Source organism: Bos javanicus, chromosome 26 (genome assembly GCF_032452875.1).
Source record: "Bos javanicus breed banteng chromosome 26, ARS-OSU_banteng_1.0, whole genome shotgun sequence".
In the NCBI taxonomy this organism is placed as follows: domain Eukaryota; kingdom Metazoa; phylum Chordata; class Mammalia; order Artiodactyla; family Bovidae; genus Bos; species Bos javanicus.
Genome location: NC_083893.1, coordinates 22,914,497 through 22,934,619, shown reverse-complemented (window position 1 = coordinate 22,934,619; position 20,123 = coordinate 22,914,497). Strand labels below are relative to the sequence as shown.

General features: G+C 59.3%; 2 protein-coding genes across 5 annotated transcripts; one reads left to right on the top strand and one right to left on the bottom strand.

The window, feature by feature from the left end:
- Window positions 1-40: 40 nt before the first annotated feature.
- Window positions 41-3,202, bottom strand: FBXL15 (F-box and leucine rich repeat protein 15). Of its 2 annotated transcripts, XM_061403262.1 has the most exons (5): window positions 3,127-3,202; window positions 2,017-2,147; window positions 1,690-1,843; window positions 812-1,317; window positions 41-375 (listed from the first exon to the last, which is right to left on the bottom strand). In XM_061403262.1, the coding sequence occupies exons 2-5, from the start codon at window positions 2,067-2,069 to the stop codon at window positions 186-188; spliced, it is 903 nt and encodes a 300-aa protein (XP_061259246.1). In that variant the 5' UTR covers window positions 2,070-2,147; window positions 3,127-3,202; the 3' UTR covers window positions 41-185. The 2 variants fall into 2 exon arrangements, with proteins under 2 accessions (XP_061259246.1, XP_061259245.1); XM_061403261.1 differs by lacking the exon at window positions 3,127-3,202 and having other exon boundaries at window positions 2,017-2,174.
- A 312-nt stretch (window positions 3,203-3,514) lies between these two features.
- On the top strand, window positions 3,515-20,076 carry PSD (pleckstrin and Sec7 domain containing). 3 transcript variants are annotated; one of them, XM_061403250.1, is made up of 17 exons: window positions 3,515-3,583; window positions 6,062-6,798; window positions 7,069-7,171; window positions 7,656-8,016; window positions 8,757-9,197; window positions 10,388-10,582; window positions 10,749-10,829; window positions 11,035-11,147; window positions 11,784-11,842; window positions 11,971-12,060; window positions 15,972-16,015; window positions 17,449-17,651; window positions 17,741-17,811; window positions 17,913-18,070; window positions 18,240-18,384; window positions 18,657-18,800; window positions 19,268-20,076. In XM_061403250.1, exons 2-17 carry the CDS (start codon window positions 6,145-6,147, stop codon window positions 19,496-19,498), a joined length of 3,093 nt encoding a protein of 1,030 aa, XP_061259234.1. In that variant the 5' UTR covers window positions 3,515-3,583; window positions 6,062-6,144; the 3' UTR covers window positions 19,499-20,076. The 3 variants fall into 3 exon arrangements, with proteins under 3 accessions (XP_061259234.1, XP_061259233.1, XP_061259235.1); XM_061403249.1 differs by lacking the exon at window positions 3,515-3,583 and adding an exon at window positions 4,410-4,553; XM_061403251.1 differs by lacking the exon at window positions 3,515-3,583 and adding an exon at window positions 4,411-4,553 and having other exon boundaries at window positions 17,449-17,639.
- The last annotated feature ends 47 nt before the right edge of the window (window positions 20,077-20,123 follow it).

Sequence of the window (20,123 nt, the reverse complement as noted above, 5' to 3'; positions counted from 1 at the left end):
CTTTACATCCCCTATCTCCAATAGGGCAGCGGCACCAGGCAAGAGGGGGTAAAAAGCTCTTTATTTGAAGCTCTAGGGTGGGGCAGGGCACTGGCCTCTCACCGGAGGCCCCCACAGTTCAATTTCCTTACAGTTCGCAATGAGGCCCCGGCCACACAGTCCAGCTGTGCCCATCGGCAGGCGGGTCAGACCTGCAGGTTGACAAAGGGTGCAAAGCCCACCATGTCCTGCAGCAGTACCAGGGCCTGATGCAGCGGCGGCTCGACGTCGATGTCCACACCGCGCTTCCGCAGGCGGCTTAGGCTGGGCTCGGCCACGTGGTGGCAGTGCCGCACCCGCAGCGAGCGCAGCGCAGGGCAGTACTCTGCCAAAGTCCTGGGGGAGGAGCAGGGGGAGGCAAAGGGCGTGAAGCCGCTACACACGCGGTGGGGGAGCCAGCAGAGCCCAGTCTTCCTCCAGTTGTGGCATGCTTCCCTCCGAAGGGGCCTAATTTGAGGTCAATACACTCAATGCCTCCAGTGAACCAGAGACTTCATGCCCCAGGATTGCAAGGTTTTCCCCTTGTTGAAGAATAGCCAGAAATCTGACTTTGTTTCTGAAATCTCCCAAGGTGTAAATACGAGTTCAGTAAAGTTTTTCAACTATGGGATCTCTGGCCTAGGTATTCCTGGAGGCACTTCCTGTTCAGAATGCAGTTCCGTGCTAGTAGAAAGATCCAGAAACCCCAGTTCTGCCAACTACAGCCCGCCTCTATCCCCAGAGACTTAAGCGATCGCTCTTCTCCCATCTCACCGACCCCAGGCCCAGGTACCTGATACCGTCGCTTCCGACGCGGAGGCACCCTGTTAGGTCGAGGTGCTGGAGTTCCGGGCAGTTCCGAGCCAACTCCTGGACGGCGGTATCCCCTACATTGGCGTTGACCGCTAGGGAGAGGCTGCGAAGGCCTGCGCCGCGCCTCTGCGCCAGGTATACGATGGCCTCATCCTTGAGCTGTCGGCAGGCGGTGAGGTCCAGCTCCTCCAGGGCCGGACAGCGGTCAGCGAGGCCGCGCAGCGCCAGCCCATCTACCCAGTCACAGTGCGCGAGCGAAAGGCGCTGCAGGCGGGGGCAGCCCTCGGCCAGCGCCCCCAGCGCGCGGCGGCTCAGTTGCCCGCAGCCGGCCAGCGCCACACTCCGCAGCTGCGGATTCCGCGCCAACACCGGCACCAGATCCTCGTCCGACAGCCATTCGTGACACGGCGCCAGCGCCAGCTCCTGCAGCCCCTCGGCGTCCCGCAGCAGCCAGGCCAATGCGGCCCGTGGAATCTGCGGACCCACCTATGGGCGGGGAGGCACCTCGACTCTCAGCTGTTCCCGGGGGAGGACTCTGCCTACTCGCCCCTGAGGAGTTCTTTCCTGGCAGCAGGTTGCCCTCGGGGCTTGGCACCTGCCCTCCCAGGAGAGACCCTACGCGCCCTCAAGTTGATCCCTGGTACTCCCCCATTGAGAGTACTTCTCGCTGGGTGGATCGCTTCCCAGGCATTCCTAGAGGCCCACGGGCGATCTGGAAGGGTAGACAGAGGGGCTGGGGGCTGGGGGCTGGATGTTCCGGGCTGGAGACTGGGGGGTGGGGGCGGGGCGCGCGCGGGGTGGCGGGGGGCGGGGGAGGGCAGTATCCAGAAGGGGGCGGGGCTCCAGCCCCAGGCTCACCTGAGCGGCGTCGAAGCGGCGCAGCCGGGCGAGGTGCAGTTGCACTAGCGCCCGGAAAGCCCGACTGACGCGCTGCAGCCAGAGCAGCTGGCGCAGCGGCACCCGGCTCAGGACGTGTGGGAGCAGCACGTCTTCCCAGGGCAAATCCAGGAGCCTGTGGGTAAAAGGGCGTTGGCGGCGGCGTCCCCGGGTCACTGTTACCTGCGAGTCCGCCTCCGTTATGCTCCTGAGCCTAGGCTCCTAAAAGCGGCCCCCAGGCCCGGCCCTGGTTCAGCTCCACTCCCCCAGGCCCTTCTTCCCTCTCTCGGCCCCTCCGGTGCTAGGTACCTGACGGCTCCGGGCTCTTGCTCCCCTCCGGACGGGTCCATCGGTGGCTCCATCGGCTGCCTACTGCGCGTGCGCAGTAAGGTCTTCTCGCTGTGGCCTTGGAGCAGGCGCAGCAAACCCGCCTTCTTGAGCTACAGAGACAGACCGATTCAATCGAGTGCCGGCTCACTGAGGCTCCTATCTGAAAGCGTTCCGGATGGATCCCGAAACCGAAGGCGGAACAGACCGGTGGTGTAAACTGAGACCTCGCTTTCTCCGCTATAGGGCTTGAGACTGGAGGCTGAAGAATACGATGGTTCAGCAGAGACTGACTTTTTTCGTTTTGGGCCAGTGGCCGCGTCTAAGTGAAGTGATGGGAGGAGCAGGCAAAGTCAAACGTATAAGGGGCGGGGCCAAGATTCTAAGGTTCTGGGCCTGCTTTCTCTGCCCTCTGGTCGCGTTTAGCGAGTTTGAAAAATGGGGAGAAACTGTCCAGGCTCTCATTGTTTGACACGGAGTGGATATCCAAGAATTAGTGAATGAATTGAAGGGGCAAAGTTAGAATTTATGTTCCTTAATGAAGCAAATTTGCCCAAACCTCCCATCCCTGGTTGATTGTGAGGTACAGAGCTATTCAACCCCTTCCACTCCCAGAAGATTTGGAACGGGTTTACGCCTTTTGGGGAGAAATGTTGGAGGCGAGAAGGATTATATCTCCAGCTAGGTCCCTTTCCTTTACCCGGGAGGTCTGGAATCCTGAGAAGAGTAAATGTTCAGGTCGGCCCACCAAGAATATTGCTTCTTGGTTGGCCTGGCGTTGGTCTGGGGATTTAGTTGTGGGGTCTAAGATTGGGCCCGCCCAAGGGCAGCGGCCCCTCAGACCTCTCGGTTCAGACTGTGGGTCGTCCTCTCACCGCGTCCCCAGATCCTAGTTCAGAGTCCGCTCCAGGGAACATCTGGAGCAGTGCTTTCCCCATCATCCATTGTCAGGGAGGGTGTGAAAGACGCAGAGGGCTACTGCTGTCCCTAGAGCTCCCCGACCCTCACACCCGCCTTAGCAGGGTTGCATTCTCCCTTCGTGCAACCGTTTCACCTGCCTCTTCATAACGAAAACTGCTTCCCATCCATTACCAGGGTTTCAGGCACCTCTGCAAGGTGGACAGGTCTGTTCCGTCAATCCACTTTAAAGATGAAACCGAGGCCCTGGAGAGGAAGCACCTTTTCAGGGGTCAAGCGAATCGGGATAGAGAACTCAGGCATCCTGTTTTTCCCCGAATTCCTTTCACACTCCTCCAACCTCCCCCACCCCCACTCCCATGCTGCTGAGAAGAGAGTAAATAGCAGCGGGGAAGGACCAAAGAAGATCTGTTTGGGTGGGGGACTTGCTCCCTTTTCCTCCGCCTGCTTGGGGAACGGTAGCTGGGAGGATAGATCTCTGCTAAGATAGAGTCAAGTGGGCGCGCACCTCCTCGGGCCGCGCGCCTCCTCCCCCTTCCAGCTTTGTTCGCGCTTCTGCGCCTGCGCAGTGCGACAAATCTGGCGCTGTCCCCTTCAGCACCACGCCGAGCCCGCGCCGCCCCTCCCCGCGGTGAGCCCCGCGCACCCCCGCCTCGCACGTTCTCGCGCCCCTTGACCGCTCGAACAGACCCCTTCTTCCTTCCTAGGTCACTACTTGCCTGCCTTGGAGTTCCCAAGGAGAGCAGTTGCCATAGTAACTCTAGCGGCGCTTTCTTAAAATAGCCGGGCCCGCTTCTACCTTGGCCAAGGGCACAAGGGTTGCCTGTCTCCCACTTCGTCTAGTCCAGGCATTATTCCGTCTAACCTCTTACTCCCAGATGGCAAGATGCCTAACTCAGGCAGCAAGGAAGTTCTTTTTGAAGTCTGACTAACATCCCTCCTGCTGCATCCTGGGCGAGTGGTCAGGGCTGTGTCTCCTGAGTCCTAGTCTCAGAACCTCCGGAGGGGTTGAGGCCGGGTTATCTGGATATTTCTTCCATAAATTGATGGTCTCTTGGATGTAGGGGGCAGGTCCAGTCTACACCCATACCGTGTGCTGGCGCGGCCGCGTGCTCGTGGGGGCGGGAGCGCGTGTGGCATATAACAGGTCATGTGGCAACCTCCTAGGGACACGCGTGGGGTCTGGAGCGGGACACGCGTGTGCAGCTGGGTCCCGCGTGCGGCTCAGGGGGTGGTGGACGAGAAGGACGTGGACACGATTGGGGTGGGGCATGTGAGGGTCTGAAGAACAGACCAGAGGTTCCATACGTCCTCTCCCTCTTCAGGGGCGGGTCTCAGGTTGGCGGGAGAGCCCAGCGGGGACCTAGTGTCGAGAAGTGGGGGCAGCCTCTGGGGCTCAGGGCCCGGGGAGAGGGCGGGGGGGGGGTGGTGGGTGGGTTGGGGGATTAGCTCTGAGCCGCGCGTAGGGGGGAGAAGGAGGGACTGACAGGCGGGCGGGCCTGGAGCAAGCGGGAGCAAGCGGGAGCCGCGCTGCCTTCACAGCTGAGCTGGGCCCAGCCTCTCCGCTGCCTCTTCTCGGCCCCAGCTCCAGGCAAGCAGCGGTGAGTACTGACGCGGCTGAGTCCAGGGCAGCACTGAGAGCACATGGGGCCCCGATTGAGCTTCAGAAGCCTTCCTGGCAAGGCTGCTGCTCTGGACCTTTGCCCCTACCCTGCATTGCCATCAGGGGCCCCTTTACCCCTTTATGGTCGATCCTGGGCTGGACAAGATCTGTCCCTGGGGGTGGAGAGAGAGATGGGGAGAGGGGTCTGGTGTAGCTCAGCCCCACCGCCTCCCCTCAGAGACCAGTGACTGGTAGGGGTTAGGGGAGAGGGTGTATGTCCCTGTTTAAGTATGTGTGTGAGTAGGCATCTGTATTTGTGTCTGATTGTGACCAGTAGGTCTCTGTGAGTGTCTGATATACCTGTGTCTCTGTGTGTCTTGGGGAATGAGGGCCTTGTGTGTATATTTGGGTATCTCTTTGTGTGTTTCTGTTTGATTGCCATGTGTGTGTGTAAAACAAGCATGTGCCTTTCCATTACACACATATTTGTTATGACTGAGTGTATGAGGGTGTGTCTTTGAGCAATGTGTGTGTGTGCCTGTGTCTGTGTGTGCTGGAGGGTGTTGCCTATGAACGTGTTAGCTGTATACTGACATTATTTGTCCTTACGTGTGTGTGTGCATGTGTGTGTACCTGTATGGAGAACAAGAATATCCTTTTCCCATTCATCACGTATGTATTAGAGTTTCACCTGTGCCTCTGAGCCTCTCATGTCCCTATATACTACCCCTATTCTTCCTCCCTCTCCTTCCAGGAGGCCTGAGTCCCCTCCCCTTCCCACAGTCTCTCTGTGGGAAGCCCCTGACCGGATGATGATGATGATGGCTGGCTCATACTTCTGATCCTGAGGGTGGGGTAGCAGTCTTCCCCCTCCCCCACCAGAAGTAGTTCCAAAATGCCACAGTGACTCTGGGCTCACTCAGCTTCTGAAATAGCTTCCTTGGTTCTCCCAGGGTGATGCTTAGGGCCCCCAGGCAGAAAGGAGAGGAGCCAGGGGCCCTGCTGCTGCTGCTGCTAAGTCGCTTCAGTCGTGTTCCGACTCTGTGCGACCCCATAGACGGCAGCCCACCAGGCTCCCCCGTCCCTGGGATTCTCCAGGCAAGAACACTAGAGTGGGTTGCCATTTCCTTCTCCAATGCATGAAAGTGAAAAGTGAAAGTGAAGTCGCTCAGTCGTGTCTGACTCTTAGCGACCCCATGGACTGCAGCCTACCAGGCTCCTCCATCCGTGGGATTTTCCAGGCAAGAGTACTGGAGTGGGGTGCCATTGCCTTCTCAGCCAGGGGCCCACTTGGGCATAATTCTTTTCTTCTCAGGCCTCCATGGAAATAGCCCAGCAGGAGGACTGATTACCACCCCCAGGGGTGGGATCAGTGCTGCCATATTCCCGGGGTGGGCTAGACCCCTGGTGCCCAGTGGCCCCATCTGCTTTCCCCTCCCTGTCTCTGCTCTCCCATCCTCCTGACTCCCTAGAAGTTCACCCCCTGCTCCCCTTCCTCTCTTGCAGGCCTGTCTGAAGAGCATGCTGCCCGCTCACTCCCCACCTGGCCTGGCCATCCCTGCCCCCCCAGCCTGACCCCCGGCCCCAGCATGGCCCAGGGTGCCATGCGCTTCTGCTCGGAAGGCGACTGTGCCATCTCCCCACCACGATGCCCACGCCGCTGGCTCCCCGAAGGCCCAGTGCCCCAGAGCCCCCCAGCCAGCATGTATGGCAGCACAGGCTCCTTACTCCGGCGAGTGGCAGGTCCAGGTCCCCGAAGTCGGGAGCTTGGACGTGTGACAGCACCCTGTACTCCTCTGCGTGGCCCCCCTTCACCCCGCATTGCTCCCTCACCTTGGGCACCCTCTTCACCCACTGGGCAGCCCCCACCAGGGGCCCGGAGCTCTGTGGTCATATTCCGCTTTGTGGAGAAGGCCAGTGTGAGGCCACTGAATGGGCTGCCAGCTCCTGGAGGCTTGAGTCGGAGCTGGGACCTGGGTGGGGTCTCTCCTCCCAGGCCCACCCCAGCCCTTGGGCCTGGCTCCCATCAAAAGTTGAGGCTAGAAGCATCCACATCAGACCCGCTACCAGCTGGAGGAGGCTCAGCTCGGCCTGGGACCCAGGGCCTTTTACAGGGGCCACCAACTCAACCGCAGGTTGGAGCAGATGGTCTTTACTCCTCTCTCCCCAATGGGCTGGGGGGACCCTCTGAGCACCTGGCCACATTATTCCGAGGACCTGCTGACACTGGACTCCTGAACCAGGTATGTGATCTCTCTTGGGCTCCTTGCAACCCCAGACACCCAGCGAAGGCCAAGACTTGTCTTATCTCCTTGGTGATCTTGGGCCTATCACTCTGAATTCTTCAATCTGTGCTAAATCTGCCTCCTTCTTGCTCTCTGTGTTTGCCCTTATGTCTCTGTACCTCTGTCCTGTATGTTTTCCCTTCTGTGCTTTTGTCCTGTGTTCTTGTGTCTTTGTATTTCTGGTTTTCTCTCTGGGTGCCTGTGTCTATGACTCCCTCCTTGGCTTAGGGGGACATCTGGTCCTCACCACGAGAAGTCTCCTCTCATGCCCAGAGAATCGCTCGAGCCAAATGGGAATTCTTCTATGGCTCTTTGGATCCCCCCAGCTCAGGTAAGGCCTGGGACTGAGGCCAGGGGAACAGGACAGGGCCTTTTCCGCAGGAGCCATGGTATGCTAGGGAGCCTTCCTTTAAACTCCCCCAGTCCTTTCCTGGGCTTCTGAGTCGGCTAATGCCTCTCTAAGCCTCAGTCTTTCCATCCATGTTATGATAGCAGTTGGGGATGGCAGCTGGTTTGGGCACCTGGAGGCAGCTGGGTAGTGGAGGGAGGGGAATGGCAAGATATCAAGGGCCATTCCTTGGAGGAGTAAAGAGGCTGGTCTCCCTCAGGCCCCTCAAAACTGTTTGACAAGAACTTGATTTGAAAGGAGCCTTACCAGGAACAAGCTGAGTCTATAGCAGAAGGAATGGTGGTTAGACAGCGAAAGAAATTCGGACCAATATGAGGCAGTGGGGGAGAGCTCCTTCTGAGAACAGAATCAGGACAGGGAGCTGACCTGAGTAACCTGCTGACCCGGATGCCTATGCACACTGCAGGTGCTAAGCCCCCAGAGCAGGCCCCCCCATCTCCACCTGGGGTGGGCTCAGGGCAGGGCTCTGGGGTGGCTGTGGGGCGAGCAGCCAAGTACTCCGAGACGGACCTGGACACAGTGCCCCTGAGGTGCTACCGCGAGACCGACATCGATGAGGTGCTGACTGAGCGGGAAGAGGCTGACTCGGCCATCGAGAGTCAGCCCAGCTCTGAGGGCCTGCCTGGCGCTGCCCGCCCACCTGCCCCACGTCCTGGCCCATGCCTTGGCCCTCACCCCAGCCTGGGCAGTGGCAATGAGGACGAGGATGAGGCAGGTGGGGAAGAGGATGTGGACGACGAAGTGTTTGAGGCCTCAGAAGGGGCCCGGTGAGTGAGTGGGGGAGTGGGAGAGGAAAGTGACTTGTTCTTTCCCACTGACCCTGAGCCAGGGTTGGGCTCCAAGGGACTGGGATAGAGACAAGGGTGGGGCTGGGAGTGTCAGGACCAAGCTGGAGTGCCGACAGGGCGGTGGAACACGGAATTCTGGACCTAAGCCTGTGGCATGGCAGAGTACTGGGTTTGGGGTTGTGGGGGACCATCAGCAAGAACCCAGGAGGGTAGGAACACAGGATAGAGGAAGAAAGGGGTTCTAAGGAAGGACAGGGGGGCAGGGTGAAAGGCCAGAATCAAGCCTGGGGGCTTGGGAGCATCAGTTTAGATCCTGGATCCCGGCAGGAGAATGTGGAGTGTGGGGGCTTTCCTCTCTGTCTCACACCCCATTGCAGCTTGGAGCCTCATCTTCTTCTCCTAAGATGTTGCCAGAAATAGAAATGGAATGGCAGGAGGGGAGAGGATCAGGGAGAAGGAGGAGAAAGGGAGATTAGCAGGGAGTGAGAGAGGAAAGGGATTGGGCACTGGGGATGGGTAGGGCTGGGGTGTTCTGGGGCATTGTATAGCCTGGTGAACCTGTGGTGGGGAGCCCTGAGCCAGGTAACTTTTGGGAGGGGCTGGGAGCCTGTGAAAAGAGATGATAATCCCCTTCACAGAGTTGGTGTGAAAGTTCAGTGAAATGATACCTGAGAGCTGTCCTCTAGGCCCCTGATCAGAGATTCTCCCTGCCCCTGCAGGCCAGGTACCCGAATGCCTCACTCCGGGCCTCTCAAGTCACCTCTGCCCTTTCTACCTGGGACCAGCCCCTCGGCTGATGGGCCTGACTCTTTCAGTTGTGTGTTTGAAGCCATCTTGGAGTCACACCGGGCCAAGGGCACCTCCTACACCAGCCTCGCCTCGCTGGAGGCCCTGGCCTCACCTGGCCCGACCCAGAGCCCCTTTTTCACCTTTGAGCTGCCTCCCCAACCCCCTGCCCCAAGGCCTGATCCGCCTGCTCCTGCCCCACTTGCTCCTCTTGAACCGGATTCTGGTACCAGCTCTGCTGCTGATGGGCCTTGGACACAGAGAGGGGAGGAAGAGGAGGCAGAGGCTGGAGCCAAGCAGGCCCCAGGGAGGGATCCCCCTAGTCCTTGCCACTCAGAAGACAGCTTCGGACTGGGGGCAGCACCCCTGGGCAGGTGAGTGATTCCTTTGGTTCCTCAGACCTCAGGCCCTAGGGTCCCAGGAACAGTTGCTCCAAGGGATGGATCCTGAATGTGAAAATGTGGTTTATATTCCTGACTCCTGACTGGGTGGTTAGGGGATACAGATGTGTTTTCCCATTTGGAGGACTACTTCCAGTGGCTCTGAGTGGGAGCCCCTTACAGCCTGCTGCCTGGGTCTCAGACCCAGTGACTTGTAAAACCATGGTTCAGGATAGAAGGATCCCTAGAGAACACTGCCCTTTTTCTCTAGAAGGCTGCTTCCCTCCTTACATAGAGCCTCTAACCTGCTTAGAATTCTTTTGCTCTTACCCCACCCCACAGCCTGGAGGTTCCTCCCAAAGAATCAGCCACCAGCCTCTCCTATTTCCTCTCTCCCATGTCGCCTACCCGCTCCAATCTGGAGTCTCTCACCCTTCCCCAGGAAGTCCTTTCACCAGTCTAACCTTTCTGCTCTCCCCTCTGCCAGCTACCCTCTCAGTCACTGAAGCCATGGCAACAGGAGGGGGTGGCCAGGGAGACAGGGTTGCCTAGCAACCAGGAGTTTCTGGCCTCTGTCTCTGGGGTGACAGGTGGTTTTGTGAGTAAAGCAGCTGGGGTGGGAAGGGAAGGGAGGAGGAGACAGGGGCTGAGGGGGTGTGCTCTGACCCCCTATCCCCTCTACCCCAGAGCCTACTTCTTTGTGGGTGGAAGAGAAGGACCATGGAGGAGACTCCTCTTGCTAAAAGGCGGGAAGAGGAAAGACATAGGAGCAGGAGAGTGTCCCTGTTGCCTCACATCTTTGTTTGACCCTCCACTGTTCCTCCCTAGCAGTCCATCTATCCTATCTCTGCCCTATTCTCAGAGAGACAGGACTCTGCCCTGAGTAGGGCCAGTGTGGGGAAGGGTAATCTATGTCTAATAGCAAACTTAGGGAGTTTGGGGGAAAGCAGCCCAAACTTCCACAGCAGCAAGATGGATGCACGTTAGATTTAAGGCAGGACTTCCACAGAGAGGTGGTAATGATAGATTAGGCTGATGGAAAGAATCTCCTCTGGAGAAAAGAAAAATGGCTTTCCCATGTCCCAATCTTTCCTTCTCTGTCTACTGGGTCTGGAGGCAGAGGAAGCATCTGGATGGCCCCTGAGGGCTTGTCTCACCTCTGAGCTGGTGTTCTACCCTGGCAGTGAACCACCCCTGAACCAACTGGTGTCTGATTCGGACTCAGAGCTGGACAGCACAGAGCGGCTGGCCCTGGGAAGCACTGACACCTTGTCCAATGGGCAGAAAGCAGACCTGGAGGCTGCACAGCGCCTCGCTAAGAGGCTGTACCGACTAGATGGCTTCAGGAAGGCGGATGTGGCCCGGCATCTGGGCAAGAAGTAAAGACACTGGGCTGGGATTGAGGATGGGGGGAGAGGGAATGCATTCTGTGGGCAGCACCTCCACATCCCCTATATCTGATACCCCCAGGTCTTTATGTTACCCCCACCTGGCCCCTTGACACTTGCCCTTGAGACTCCACCTGTCTCTCTGCCCTGCCCACAGCAATGACTTCAGCAAACTTGTGGCTGGCGAGTACCTGAAGTTTTTTGTCTTCACGGGCATGACTCTGGACCAAGCTCTCAGGTGGGTGTCCAGCCCTTTGAAAGCAGGCCCTACTCTCTAGGCCTGGTGTGCAGGGCTTCAGTTATGCCTCCCCTGAGCCCTGTGCCTCCTCTAAACTGCCCTGAAGTCACTCTTCCCAAGCTGACTGGGCATGGCCAAGAGCCAGAGTTGCCTGGTAAGGGGACCTTGAGTAGATGTGACATGCCCCCTCTTCCCCTCTCCCCAGGGTGTTTCTCAAGGAGCTGGCCTTAATGGGTGAGACCCAGGAACGGGAGCGTGTGCTGGCCCACTTCTCCCAGAGATACTTCCAGTGTAATCCTGGAGCCCTGTCCTCAGAGGGTGAGGAGGCCAGGGTCAGGGTTTTCCTGTCTGGTCATGAAGGCAAATGGGTACTGCATCTATGCAAAGCGGCATGAGTGTGTGTGCAGAAGTACATGAGTGCACGAGCTTGCAGGCATGGAAGCATGCATGTATGCAGACAATACTGGCATGACTGCACGGATGAGGAACTGTGCATGTGGGCAGGTACAGTGCTAGAGGCTAGTGTGTGCTGTGAAGAGGCACGTGGCTGGTGTGTTTGCATGCCGTTGTTCACATATATGTACAAGACAGTGCTTGACCTGAGTAGGGATTCTGTTTGGCCTGCATAACTGTGTGGGGCCCAGCTGCTTGCGTTTAATGCATAGACACAGAGGAACCTTGGTGTTGGGTGTGAGCAGTGGGCTGTCCCCAGAACCTTAGGGAGTTAGGTAGGGTGACCTAAGAAGGAGGAGAAGTCCTGTCTGAGGGATTTGCTAGAGGAGAGAGGTCTTTGCTCCATAGGAGTTTGCCAATGGGGTCCAGGACTTCCGAAAGTGTGACTGTGGGCCAAAAAGGGTCCGAGAAGGGGCAAGGCGTGAACTGGAAGAGAGAGGAAGGGAGCTGTGGGAAGACCCCTTGGGAGGTAGCCGAGGCTAAATGTTAACTCTCCCCTAGACGGTGCGCACACGCTGACCTGCGCCCTCATGCTACTCAATACGGATCTCCACGGCCACGTGAGTGGGGGGTTGGGGGGAGGGAGATGGGAAAACCCCGTTCGGAGACTTGAAGGCCTGGGAGGCAAAGGACCGCCCCCCCCCCCCATCCCCCCACCAAGTTGACAGGCCTCTGTGCCCTCCAATAGAACATCGGGAAACGCATGACCTGCGGAGACTTCATCGGTAACCTGGAAGGCCTCAACGAAGGCGGCGACTTCCCCAGAGAGCTGCTCAAGGTGGGGGGTTGGGGCAGGGCAGAGGTGGCCAGAGGGGAGGGGCAGGGGACCTGACAGCAGGCCTCCAAGGCGGGTGAGCTGAGGGGCCTGCAAGCACCCAACTCCTGCTGTGGAAGCCTGGGCTCTAGTGACTCAGCCGGGGGACCGCCCCCTCCCCCAGCCCCCAAGGGACTGGCTCTCCCGGAGCATGCGCTCTCGTCATCCCCGCAGGCCGTGGGGGAGGGCGGAGCTGGTCTGGGTAACACGTGATCAGCGGGCCCTGGACTCTGTATTTTGCCTTCATTAGTGCCCCTCCTACAGTGTTCACTGAGTTGGGGTGTATGGCGCCCGCGCCAGGGTGTATGGCCACAAAGGCCTCCCTGGTACCACTGCACCGGGGGGACCTGGAGGTAGAGGGGCGCGAGAGGGACAAAGGCTTTAGAAGATCGCAAAGTCAGCACGAAACTGGGACTACATACTTAGCTTCTGGGTCCTTAATGGGCAGGCCCTGCGCCCGGGCGCCAGAACCTGAGGGTTAGCTACACTGGAGCTGGTAGAACGGGAGGAGGAGGTGGGTGTCCTGGTCCGTGGCTTCACTCCTCTACCAGATCCGGTGGTGCTTTATCCAAGGAGGCCTGCACTCCTAGAGTTGTCAAGGGGGTCCCCGGGCACCACCTACGTGTGACAGCACAGGCATGTCTGTGAACTTGGGGTGTGTTGAGCTTCTGAGTTTGGGGATGCATCTGAGTGGGGCTGTCCTTTGTGAGTTGGGGGTGGTTAATGGTTGGGATATATACTGAGTTTAGTTGTATACTTGTATACGTGTGATTTAGGATGTCGGTGAACCAAAGGGGTTTGTCTGACTTGGAGTGTGTTTGTCCTTAGGTTTTATGATGTAAAGTGTATCTGAGTTGGGGGTGTAGGTTGCGTGTTTGTGTGTGTTGGGGTATATCTGTGAATTGGCTATCTGGTTTATGACGTGTCCATGAGTAGGGGGGTATATGTGACTGTAAAATTTGAGGTGTACCTCTGAATTTCTACTGTGAGTTGAGGTGAGTGTGAACTGGTGCATCTGGCTATTTGGGATGTATGTAAGTAAGGTGGGGTGTTTGAGCGTGATCTGGGATATATACACGGGCATTTGAAGTATCTGCGGCTCGGCGAGGTGGGTGATTCCAGCCTCTTGGCCCCTCCTGGCTCCATAAAAAAGGGCCACCAGGAGGCGTTCCGACCTTTCTCCTCACCACCCAACCCTGCCGAGCCCGGGGGGCGCTCCAGACCCTACAGGAGCGTCCCTCCTTCACAGCCCCACCCTCCCAGCACCCCTGGAGCAGCCCCCCGGCCCCGCCCAGAACCCCCTACTGGCTCTCCCAGGCGCCTCCCCGGTGACGGTGACGGCGCGCCGCGGGCCCTCCTCTCGGTCGGACGCCTCCATGTTGCGCCGTCCCCGCCCCCAGCCCTCGCCCTCCCCTCCCCGTCGGCGCCCCCCTCCGGCTCTCGCCAAGCTGCAGAGCCGACCGCGCCGCCGCCGCGCGCTGTGTGCGTCGGTGGGAGCCGAGCCGGGCCGGGCTCGGGCCGGGCCGGGCCGCTCGCGCCGGCTGTCGGGGGAGCCGTCCGCGGGCCGTCCGGGCCGTCCGGGGCCGAGGACGGACGGGGGCATGGCCGGGGGCCGCGGCGCGCCGGCCAGGCCAGCATGATCGGTGTCAACAGCATCCACAGCAGCGCCGGGCGACTGCGCTCGCGCTCGCTGTGCTCCGTGCGCTACGGTCGCACCCACCGCGGCGCGGAGACCCTGTGCTACGGCTGGCCGCAGCGTTCGCGCAGTCTCAAGCCCGTGCTCTACACCGACCTGGTGGTCAGCCGCCTGCAGAGCCGCAAGAAGAAAAAGGCGGTGAGGGCTGTGGGGCCGCAGCTCACGCCAGGCTGGGGGGCGACCGAGGGGGTTGCTGAGGGCGGCGCGCCACTGAGGGGGCGGCTTGAGGGAGGCGTCGAAGGCGGCACGAGCCGATGAGTGCCTCGCTGGGGCCGACGGGGGAGCCCGACAGGGACAGAGCCCATGGGTAGCCAGGGGTGGGCATGGATGGAGAGGGTAGGGCAGAGGCCCTGAGATCAAGTTGGGGATCTCAGACCAAAGGGTCCTTCTAGGTGAGAGCACGATATGGGGCTCACGCGTGGAGTTTAGGACTTTTGGAAGGAAGACGTGGTTGTGGACCAATGGAAGTGCCGAGAGGGGGTAGGGGATGAACTGGGAGGCTGGATACAGGATTTCAGGCCGGATCTCAGCGACCACTTCAGCGTCCTGGCCAGAGAGTTGAAGAGTGAGGGCTTGGGCTCTGAGCTGTGCTGAGTGCGGGGTGGGCTTGTACTGGGAGGGCTGTGTGTGCACCTGTCTGGGTTGTGCTGTGGGGTGGAGGTTGTGGTGCTGTGGGGTGGATGTGGTGGGGTGTACCTACCCTAGACAGGGTGTGCACAGGTGAGATGCTTGGCATTTGGGGCTGGGCATAGCAGGTGGACAGTGAAAGAGTCAGAGACCATGTTGCGTGGGGAGCGGTGTGTGGGGGGCTGTGTCCCATCTTGGAGAAGGTGCCGACGTCACCACTGCACCCAGCTTCTTGCAGGCAGGCAGCAGCACACGCCACCACACGACACACACTTAGCCGCACATGCTGGGGACACACCCACTCACAGGCTGGTGGAGGCACCCCCACAGTGGGAGGCACTGGTGTGAGCCCATGCTGCTGGCCGCTCCCAAGAAGAGGGGTCCCCTCTGCCACTCCTGGAACTCATCCTCTCTTCCCACCACCCTAAGGCCCCTGCAGGTCCCCCAGGCCAACTCCACAGAGAGAAGGGACTGGTTCAGGAGTTCACAGGGAGTTTGTGGTATACAGGGTTTGGAAGCTAAAACTATTGCCCTTTAGGCTGATGTCCATTCTCCAGTAACATGAAGTATGGGCATGGGCAGGGGGTTGGCACACCCTGGCATTCGGCTTGGTGGGGCTGTCTGGGTTGGGGGAAGTGCTCAGCTTGCTCTGGGGTTGGGAGCCATGAGAGCGTGTTCTCTATTAGCCAAGGAGGGAGGTGACAGGGAAAGTCCTGTTCCTGGGCCTCAGTTTCTCCATATGCTCTGTGTGGGTTTATTCCATGGAAATAGGCCAAAGATGTGGTTGGGGAAAGGAGAGCTTCTTAGGCTGCTCTTTCTGTTCCCTCTGGAGCCGCGTTCCCCCCACCCAGAATCTGAACAGGATGACCCTTAACAATATCAACAGTAAAGATGCACGCTAAGTCGTTTCAGTCGTGTCCAACTCTTCGAGCCCGTAGACTATGGCCAGGCTCCTCTGTCGAGGGGATTCTCCAGCAACAATACTGGAGTGGGTTGCCATGCCCTCCTCTAGGGGAGCTTCCTGACCCATGGATCGAACCCACATTTATCTCCTGCATTGGCAGATGGGTTCTTTACCACTAGTGCCATCCGGGAAGCCCAAAGATGATAGTAGCAGTTACTGTACATCAACCATGTGCTGTGATGTCTGTGTTAATTGCTTGCCCTGTGTTAAACACGTGGTACTGGGGCTTGCCTGGTCGTCCAGTGGTTAAGACTCCAAGTTCCTAATACGATATGGGGGCTGTGGGTTTGATCCTTTATCAACGAACTAAGATCCTGCATGCCTCACGGCTCAGCCCCACCAAAAAATAACACATGGTAATAGTTTGTTCTTCCCATAGACACTTGGCCTGCAGCTCAAGTGGGAGATCTGGGCCTGGGTCCTGTCCTTCGCTCTACAGCCTGGGTCGTTGGTCATTACACCCATGCCCATCCTTACCCGAAGTTCTGTCTCCTCCCCCTGACTGGGAGGGAGGGCTCTGAGCTCTGGCATTGGTGCACCTCCCCCTGGATCGACCCCCACCCCCCTGATTTGTTCCTTCCTCCCCAGGCCTTGTACAGCTCCATCAAGAATGAAAAGTTGCAGTGGGCCATGTGAGTCCTGGGGATGTCTGGAGAGGGGGTGGGGGGGATGAGATGTCAGGAAGGGGCTGCCTGGAGGGGTTGAGAGCACTGAGGTGGGCTGAGTGAACCCTGGGGCTGTGAGACAGGGGAGGTGGCTGAGACTATGAGAGGCTATGAGGCTGCCTCACTTCCTTTTTTGGAGATCCTGCCTGGATGTAGGGCCTGTGTCTTGTCTGTAGCTGGTTGTTTTGACAAGCTGGGTTGGGTAGGTGGCCAGTATCAACTGGCCTGGGAGGAGGGGTACTGAAACAAAACAGGGAGGTCTTTTTGGCAATCTAAGTGGGAAAGTCTCTGGTCAGAATTCTCTGACCGATAGAGGGAGAGCCCCCTCTTGGGTCCTAGGGAGTCCAGAGTTGTCTACTCTTGGCAGCCCCAGTGAAACAGAAAGACTTAAGAGTTGTCTTGGAAAAGTCTAGTCTGTGGGAGGAGGTCTAGTGTTGAATCCCCAGGTCTAAGAGTACAGCCCTCATCTAAACAGTCGGTGGGTCACTCATACTTGCTGGTATCTGCTGAGAGTCCAGTCACTGCCCAGTTTAGTTGGGTGCTCCCTCTGCTCCTCAGAGGAGGCCAAGCTCAGGACTGGGGTACGGCGAGGGTGGGATCAGGGAAAGCTTCTGTGAGGACTGGTCTTGGGGCAAGCCTTGAAGGAGAGGAAAAATTGGGGAGAGAAAGAGGGAAGTTGATATTTGGGAGGCAAATGCATGGTGGCTGAAAGGAGTATGGGGTGGGGAGACCAAGAGGAGGCAGGCCTGACTGGCCTGGAGAGTGGGAGAGACAGTGCTGGTGGGATGTGGCGTAGGCTCCATGTGGGGGCAGTAGGGAGCTACTGCAGGTTTCTGAGGAGGGAGTAACAAGATGGAATCAGATCCTTTAGAGGATATCTGACAGAGCCTGCAGACCAGGATGTACAAGGGAACTACTAGGAAGCTCCTCTTGCCACCATTTAGCCAACAAGCTCTGAGTAAAGCCTGGTGCTGGGTGTGGTTGAGAAGCTGAGTCAGACGTTTATGCCCTAGCACAGAAGGGAGTGAGGGGTGTGTGTGCAGAAATGGAGAGGATGGGACTGGGTCCATGTGAAGAGAGGAAGGGACAGACATGGCCCTACCCGTGGGAGCTTTAGTATGGGGGCAGAGACATGCTGGCTCAAGGAGCCCTGATCTGAGTGGCGAGGTACAGCAGCACCCTGGGCCACCCAGTCTGAGGCCGGAGATGTGGCTCCAGGAGCCTCAGGCTGAGGAGAGCCACACCCTCTGTGGCTCCTTCTGTGGAGAAGAGGGGCAGCCCCCGCACCCACTTCTCCACAGACACTGGAGAGCTTTCCTGGGTGCCAGAGGTCAGGACTGGATGTGGGGGCAGGGTTGTGGCTCCACAACCAGCCCCCTCTGAGGTAATCACACCTGCAGAGACGAGGAGGAGCTGAGACGGTCTCTGTCTGAGCTGGCCGACCCCAACCCCAAGGTCATCAAGAGGGTCAGTGGGGGCAGTGGCAGTGGCTCCAGCCCTTTCCTGGACCTGACTCCCGAGCCCGGGGCTGCAGTCTACAAGCACGGCGCCCTGGTGCGAAAGGTGCACGCGGACCCTGACTGCAGGAAGAGTATGTGGCCAGGTGGGAAGGCCTGGGAGGGGGATGGGAGTGGGCCTGTCTCAGGCCCCCCTGCTCGTCTTCCTCACTCCCCACCTCTGCCCACCCGCCAGCACCTCGGGGCAAGCGCGGCTGGAAGAACTTCCACGGGATCCTCAAGGGCATGATCCTTTATCTGCAGAAGGTGCGAGGCCAGCCCAAAGGGGTGGGGCTGGGGTGGCTCAGAGGATTCGGGGGGCTGGGCTGGGACAGGACTGTGGCCAGGACAAGACGGGCACCCCACAGGAGGAGTACCAGCCTGGGAAAGCGCTGTCAGAGGCAGAGCTTAAGAACGCCATCAGCATCCACCACGCGCTGGCCACGCGGGCCAGTGACTACAGCAAGAGGCCGCATGTCTTCTACCTGCGCACTGCTGACTGGCGGGTCTTCCTCTTCCAGGCCCCGTGAGTGCCCTCCTCCGGCCCATCCCAGACCCCTTCCCCCCACCCCCAGCATGCTTCCCTTGCTTGTCCCTGGACTGCCTCCTTCCTTATCAGGCCACACCCTGAGCCAGCACTGCCATCGCGGGACGGATCCCTGGCCCAGTCCCAGGTGGCCGTGCTGTCTCCCCAGGAGCCTGGAGCAGATGCAGTCCTGGATCACTCGCATCAATGTGGTGGCTGCCATGTTCTCCGCACCCCCATTCCCAGCTGCCGTCAGCTCCCAGAAGAAGTTCAGCCGCCCTCTGCTACCCAGCACTGCCACCCGCCTCTCCCAGGTACCCTCCCCCACCTCCTGTCCACCTGGTGCCTCGGGGCAAGTGGGGCGCTGGAGTGGGGCCAGCCTAGGCCGGCCACACTCGAGGCTGCTGCCTATGATGTGGCTGTCCACCTCACCAGGATGCGGGGGGCCGTGGAGGCTGAAATCCAGTCAGTTAACCCAGACACTGGGTGCTTTGTTCATCCAGAGGAAGGGGCACCTTTTCAGAAACCTTGCACAAAGGCACTGTCTCTGCCAGAATAACCCTGATCGTGCTCCCATGGCCCCTAGGAGGAGCAAGTGCGGACCCACGAGGCCAAGCTGAAGGCCATGGCAAGTGAGTTGCGGGAGCACCGGGCCACGCAACTGACCAAGAAGGCCCGGGGCAAGGAGGCTGAAGAGCAGCGGCAGAAGGAGGCGTATCTGGAGTTTGAGGTAAGCTCCCAGCCCAGGCACCTCTTGCTCCCTCAGGGCCTCTGTGTCCCATGCACAGGCTCAGACAGGTGGTTAAGGGCATGGCTCAGAGTGGGACTATCTGGGTGACCCTGCGTGGGCAGCTTTCTTGCCATGAGCCTCAGTTTCCTCTCAAGTGGGACAGGGAGGACAGTAGTCTGTCCCCATAGGGTAATGAAGGGAGCCGATTTCTGCCAAGGGCTCCATTTTGCTGACTCTGGTAAAGGCTCCAGGAACACGAGGTGTTACAGCTGGCAGTCTACAGAGTCCAGAGAGCGGCACCAGAACACCCAGGGGTGTGAGTGGTCACAGTCAGTCCTTGGAGACTTTGGGGGCCCCAGAGGTTGGCGAGAACCTGGCATCTCCTAGCCTTCTTTGCCTCCCTGCTCCAGATGGGGTGGGCTGGGCAGAGGGGGATGAGCAGGCTCACCGCTGCCCTTCTGCCTCAGAAATCCCGCTACGGCACGTACGCAGCGCTGCTTCGGGTCAAGCTGAAGGCAGGCAGTGAGGAGCTGGATGCGGTGGAGGCAGCAGTGGCCCAGGCCGGCGGCACGGAGGATGGACTCCCCCCTCCTCACTCCAGTCCCTCCCTGCCGGCCAACACCTCCAGCCAGCCCCGGGCTCAGTGTTCCGACTCAGAGGCTCGGGCAGGGGCAGGCAGTGGGCGGTGGAAGCCGTGAGCTGGGGGTGGGAGTGGGGGGGCGGTGCCCACCGGGCACCTGCATGACACGGCCCTGCCTAAGCCCGGGCCGGCCTCGGGCCACCTGTGAGGGCCTCTTGGTCCAGGGCCTGACCGCGCCGGACGCGGTGTCCGGGGCAGGGCAGGGCTAGGGCGTGGGCCTCAGGAGCCTTAGGCTAAGGGCCCCTCTGAGACCCCTTTTTTGTGATAATGTTTTGCACTTTTTCGTACAGGGGATGGGGGTGGGAGGGGCCAGGGCCCCTGGACTCTTGATGCTCCTTTTTTTTTTTTGTGGGGGAGACCTGACGTTTCTGCTTTCTGCTGAGACCACCCCCACCCCTGACACCAGCAGTCCCCCTCCATCCTGGGGCCTGGCTCAGACACAAGCCAGGAGTTGGGGTTGAGCTGGTTTCCCTCCCTCTGCCCTGAGGGCTCACCCTCTCCCTTGCCAGAGGTGGAGGATGGATGTCCAAGCTGAGGCCCCATGCACAGGCCAGGCAGTGCGGCCTTGCTTCCCTCCTTCAGTGGGCCCTGCCCTTTGTATCGCCTCCACCTCCATTAAAACTGCTCTCGACTTGCTGGCTGGGCCTCCTCCTCTCTCTGGTGCCTGGCCTGAGGCCAGGGTA

What these genes read in the sequence shown, in the direction of transcription:
- PSD (XM_061403250.1), top strand. Translation starts at nt 6,145, where the DNA reads ATGGCCCAGGGTGCCATGCGCTTCTGCTCGGAAGGCGACTGTGCCATC. An exon ending in ACTCTGGACCAAGCTCTCAG is followed by an intron (nt 10,830 to 11,034) that starts GTGGGTGTCCAG and finishes CCCTCTCCCCAG; the next exon opens with GGTGTTTCTCAAGGAGCTGG. An exon ending in AGGCGTATCTGGAGTTTGAG is followed by an intron (nt 18,801 to 19,267) that starts GTAAGCTCCCAG and finishes CTTCTGCCTCAG; the next exon opens with AAATCCCGCTACGGCACGTA.
- FBXL15 (XM_061403262.1), bottom strand. Translation starts at nt 2,069, where the DNA reads ATGGAGCCACCGATGGACCCGTCCGGAGGGGAGCAAGAGCCCGGAGCC. An exon ending in CAAGAGCCCGGAGCCGTCAG is followed by an intron (nt 1,844 to 2,016) that starts GTACCTAGCACC and finishes TTTTACCCACAG; the next exon opens with GCTCCTGGATTTGCCCTGGG. An exon ending in GCCGCTTCGACGCCGCTCAG is followed by an intron (nt 1,318 to 1,689) that starts GTGAGCCTGGGG and finishes CCCCGCCCATAG; the next exon opens with GTGGGTCCGCAGATTCCACG.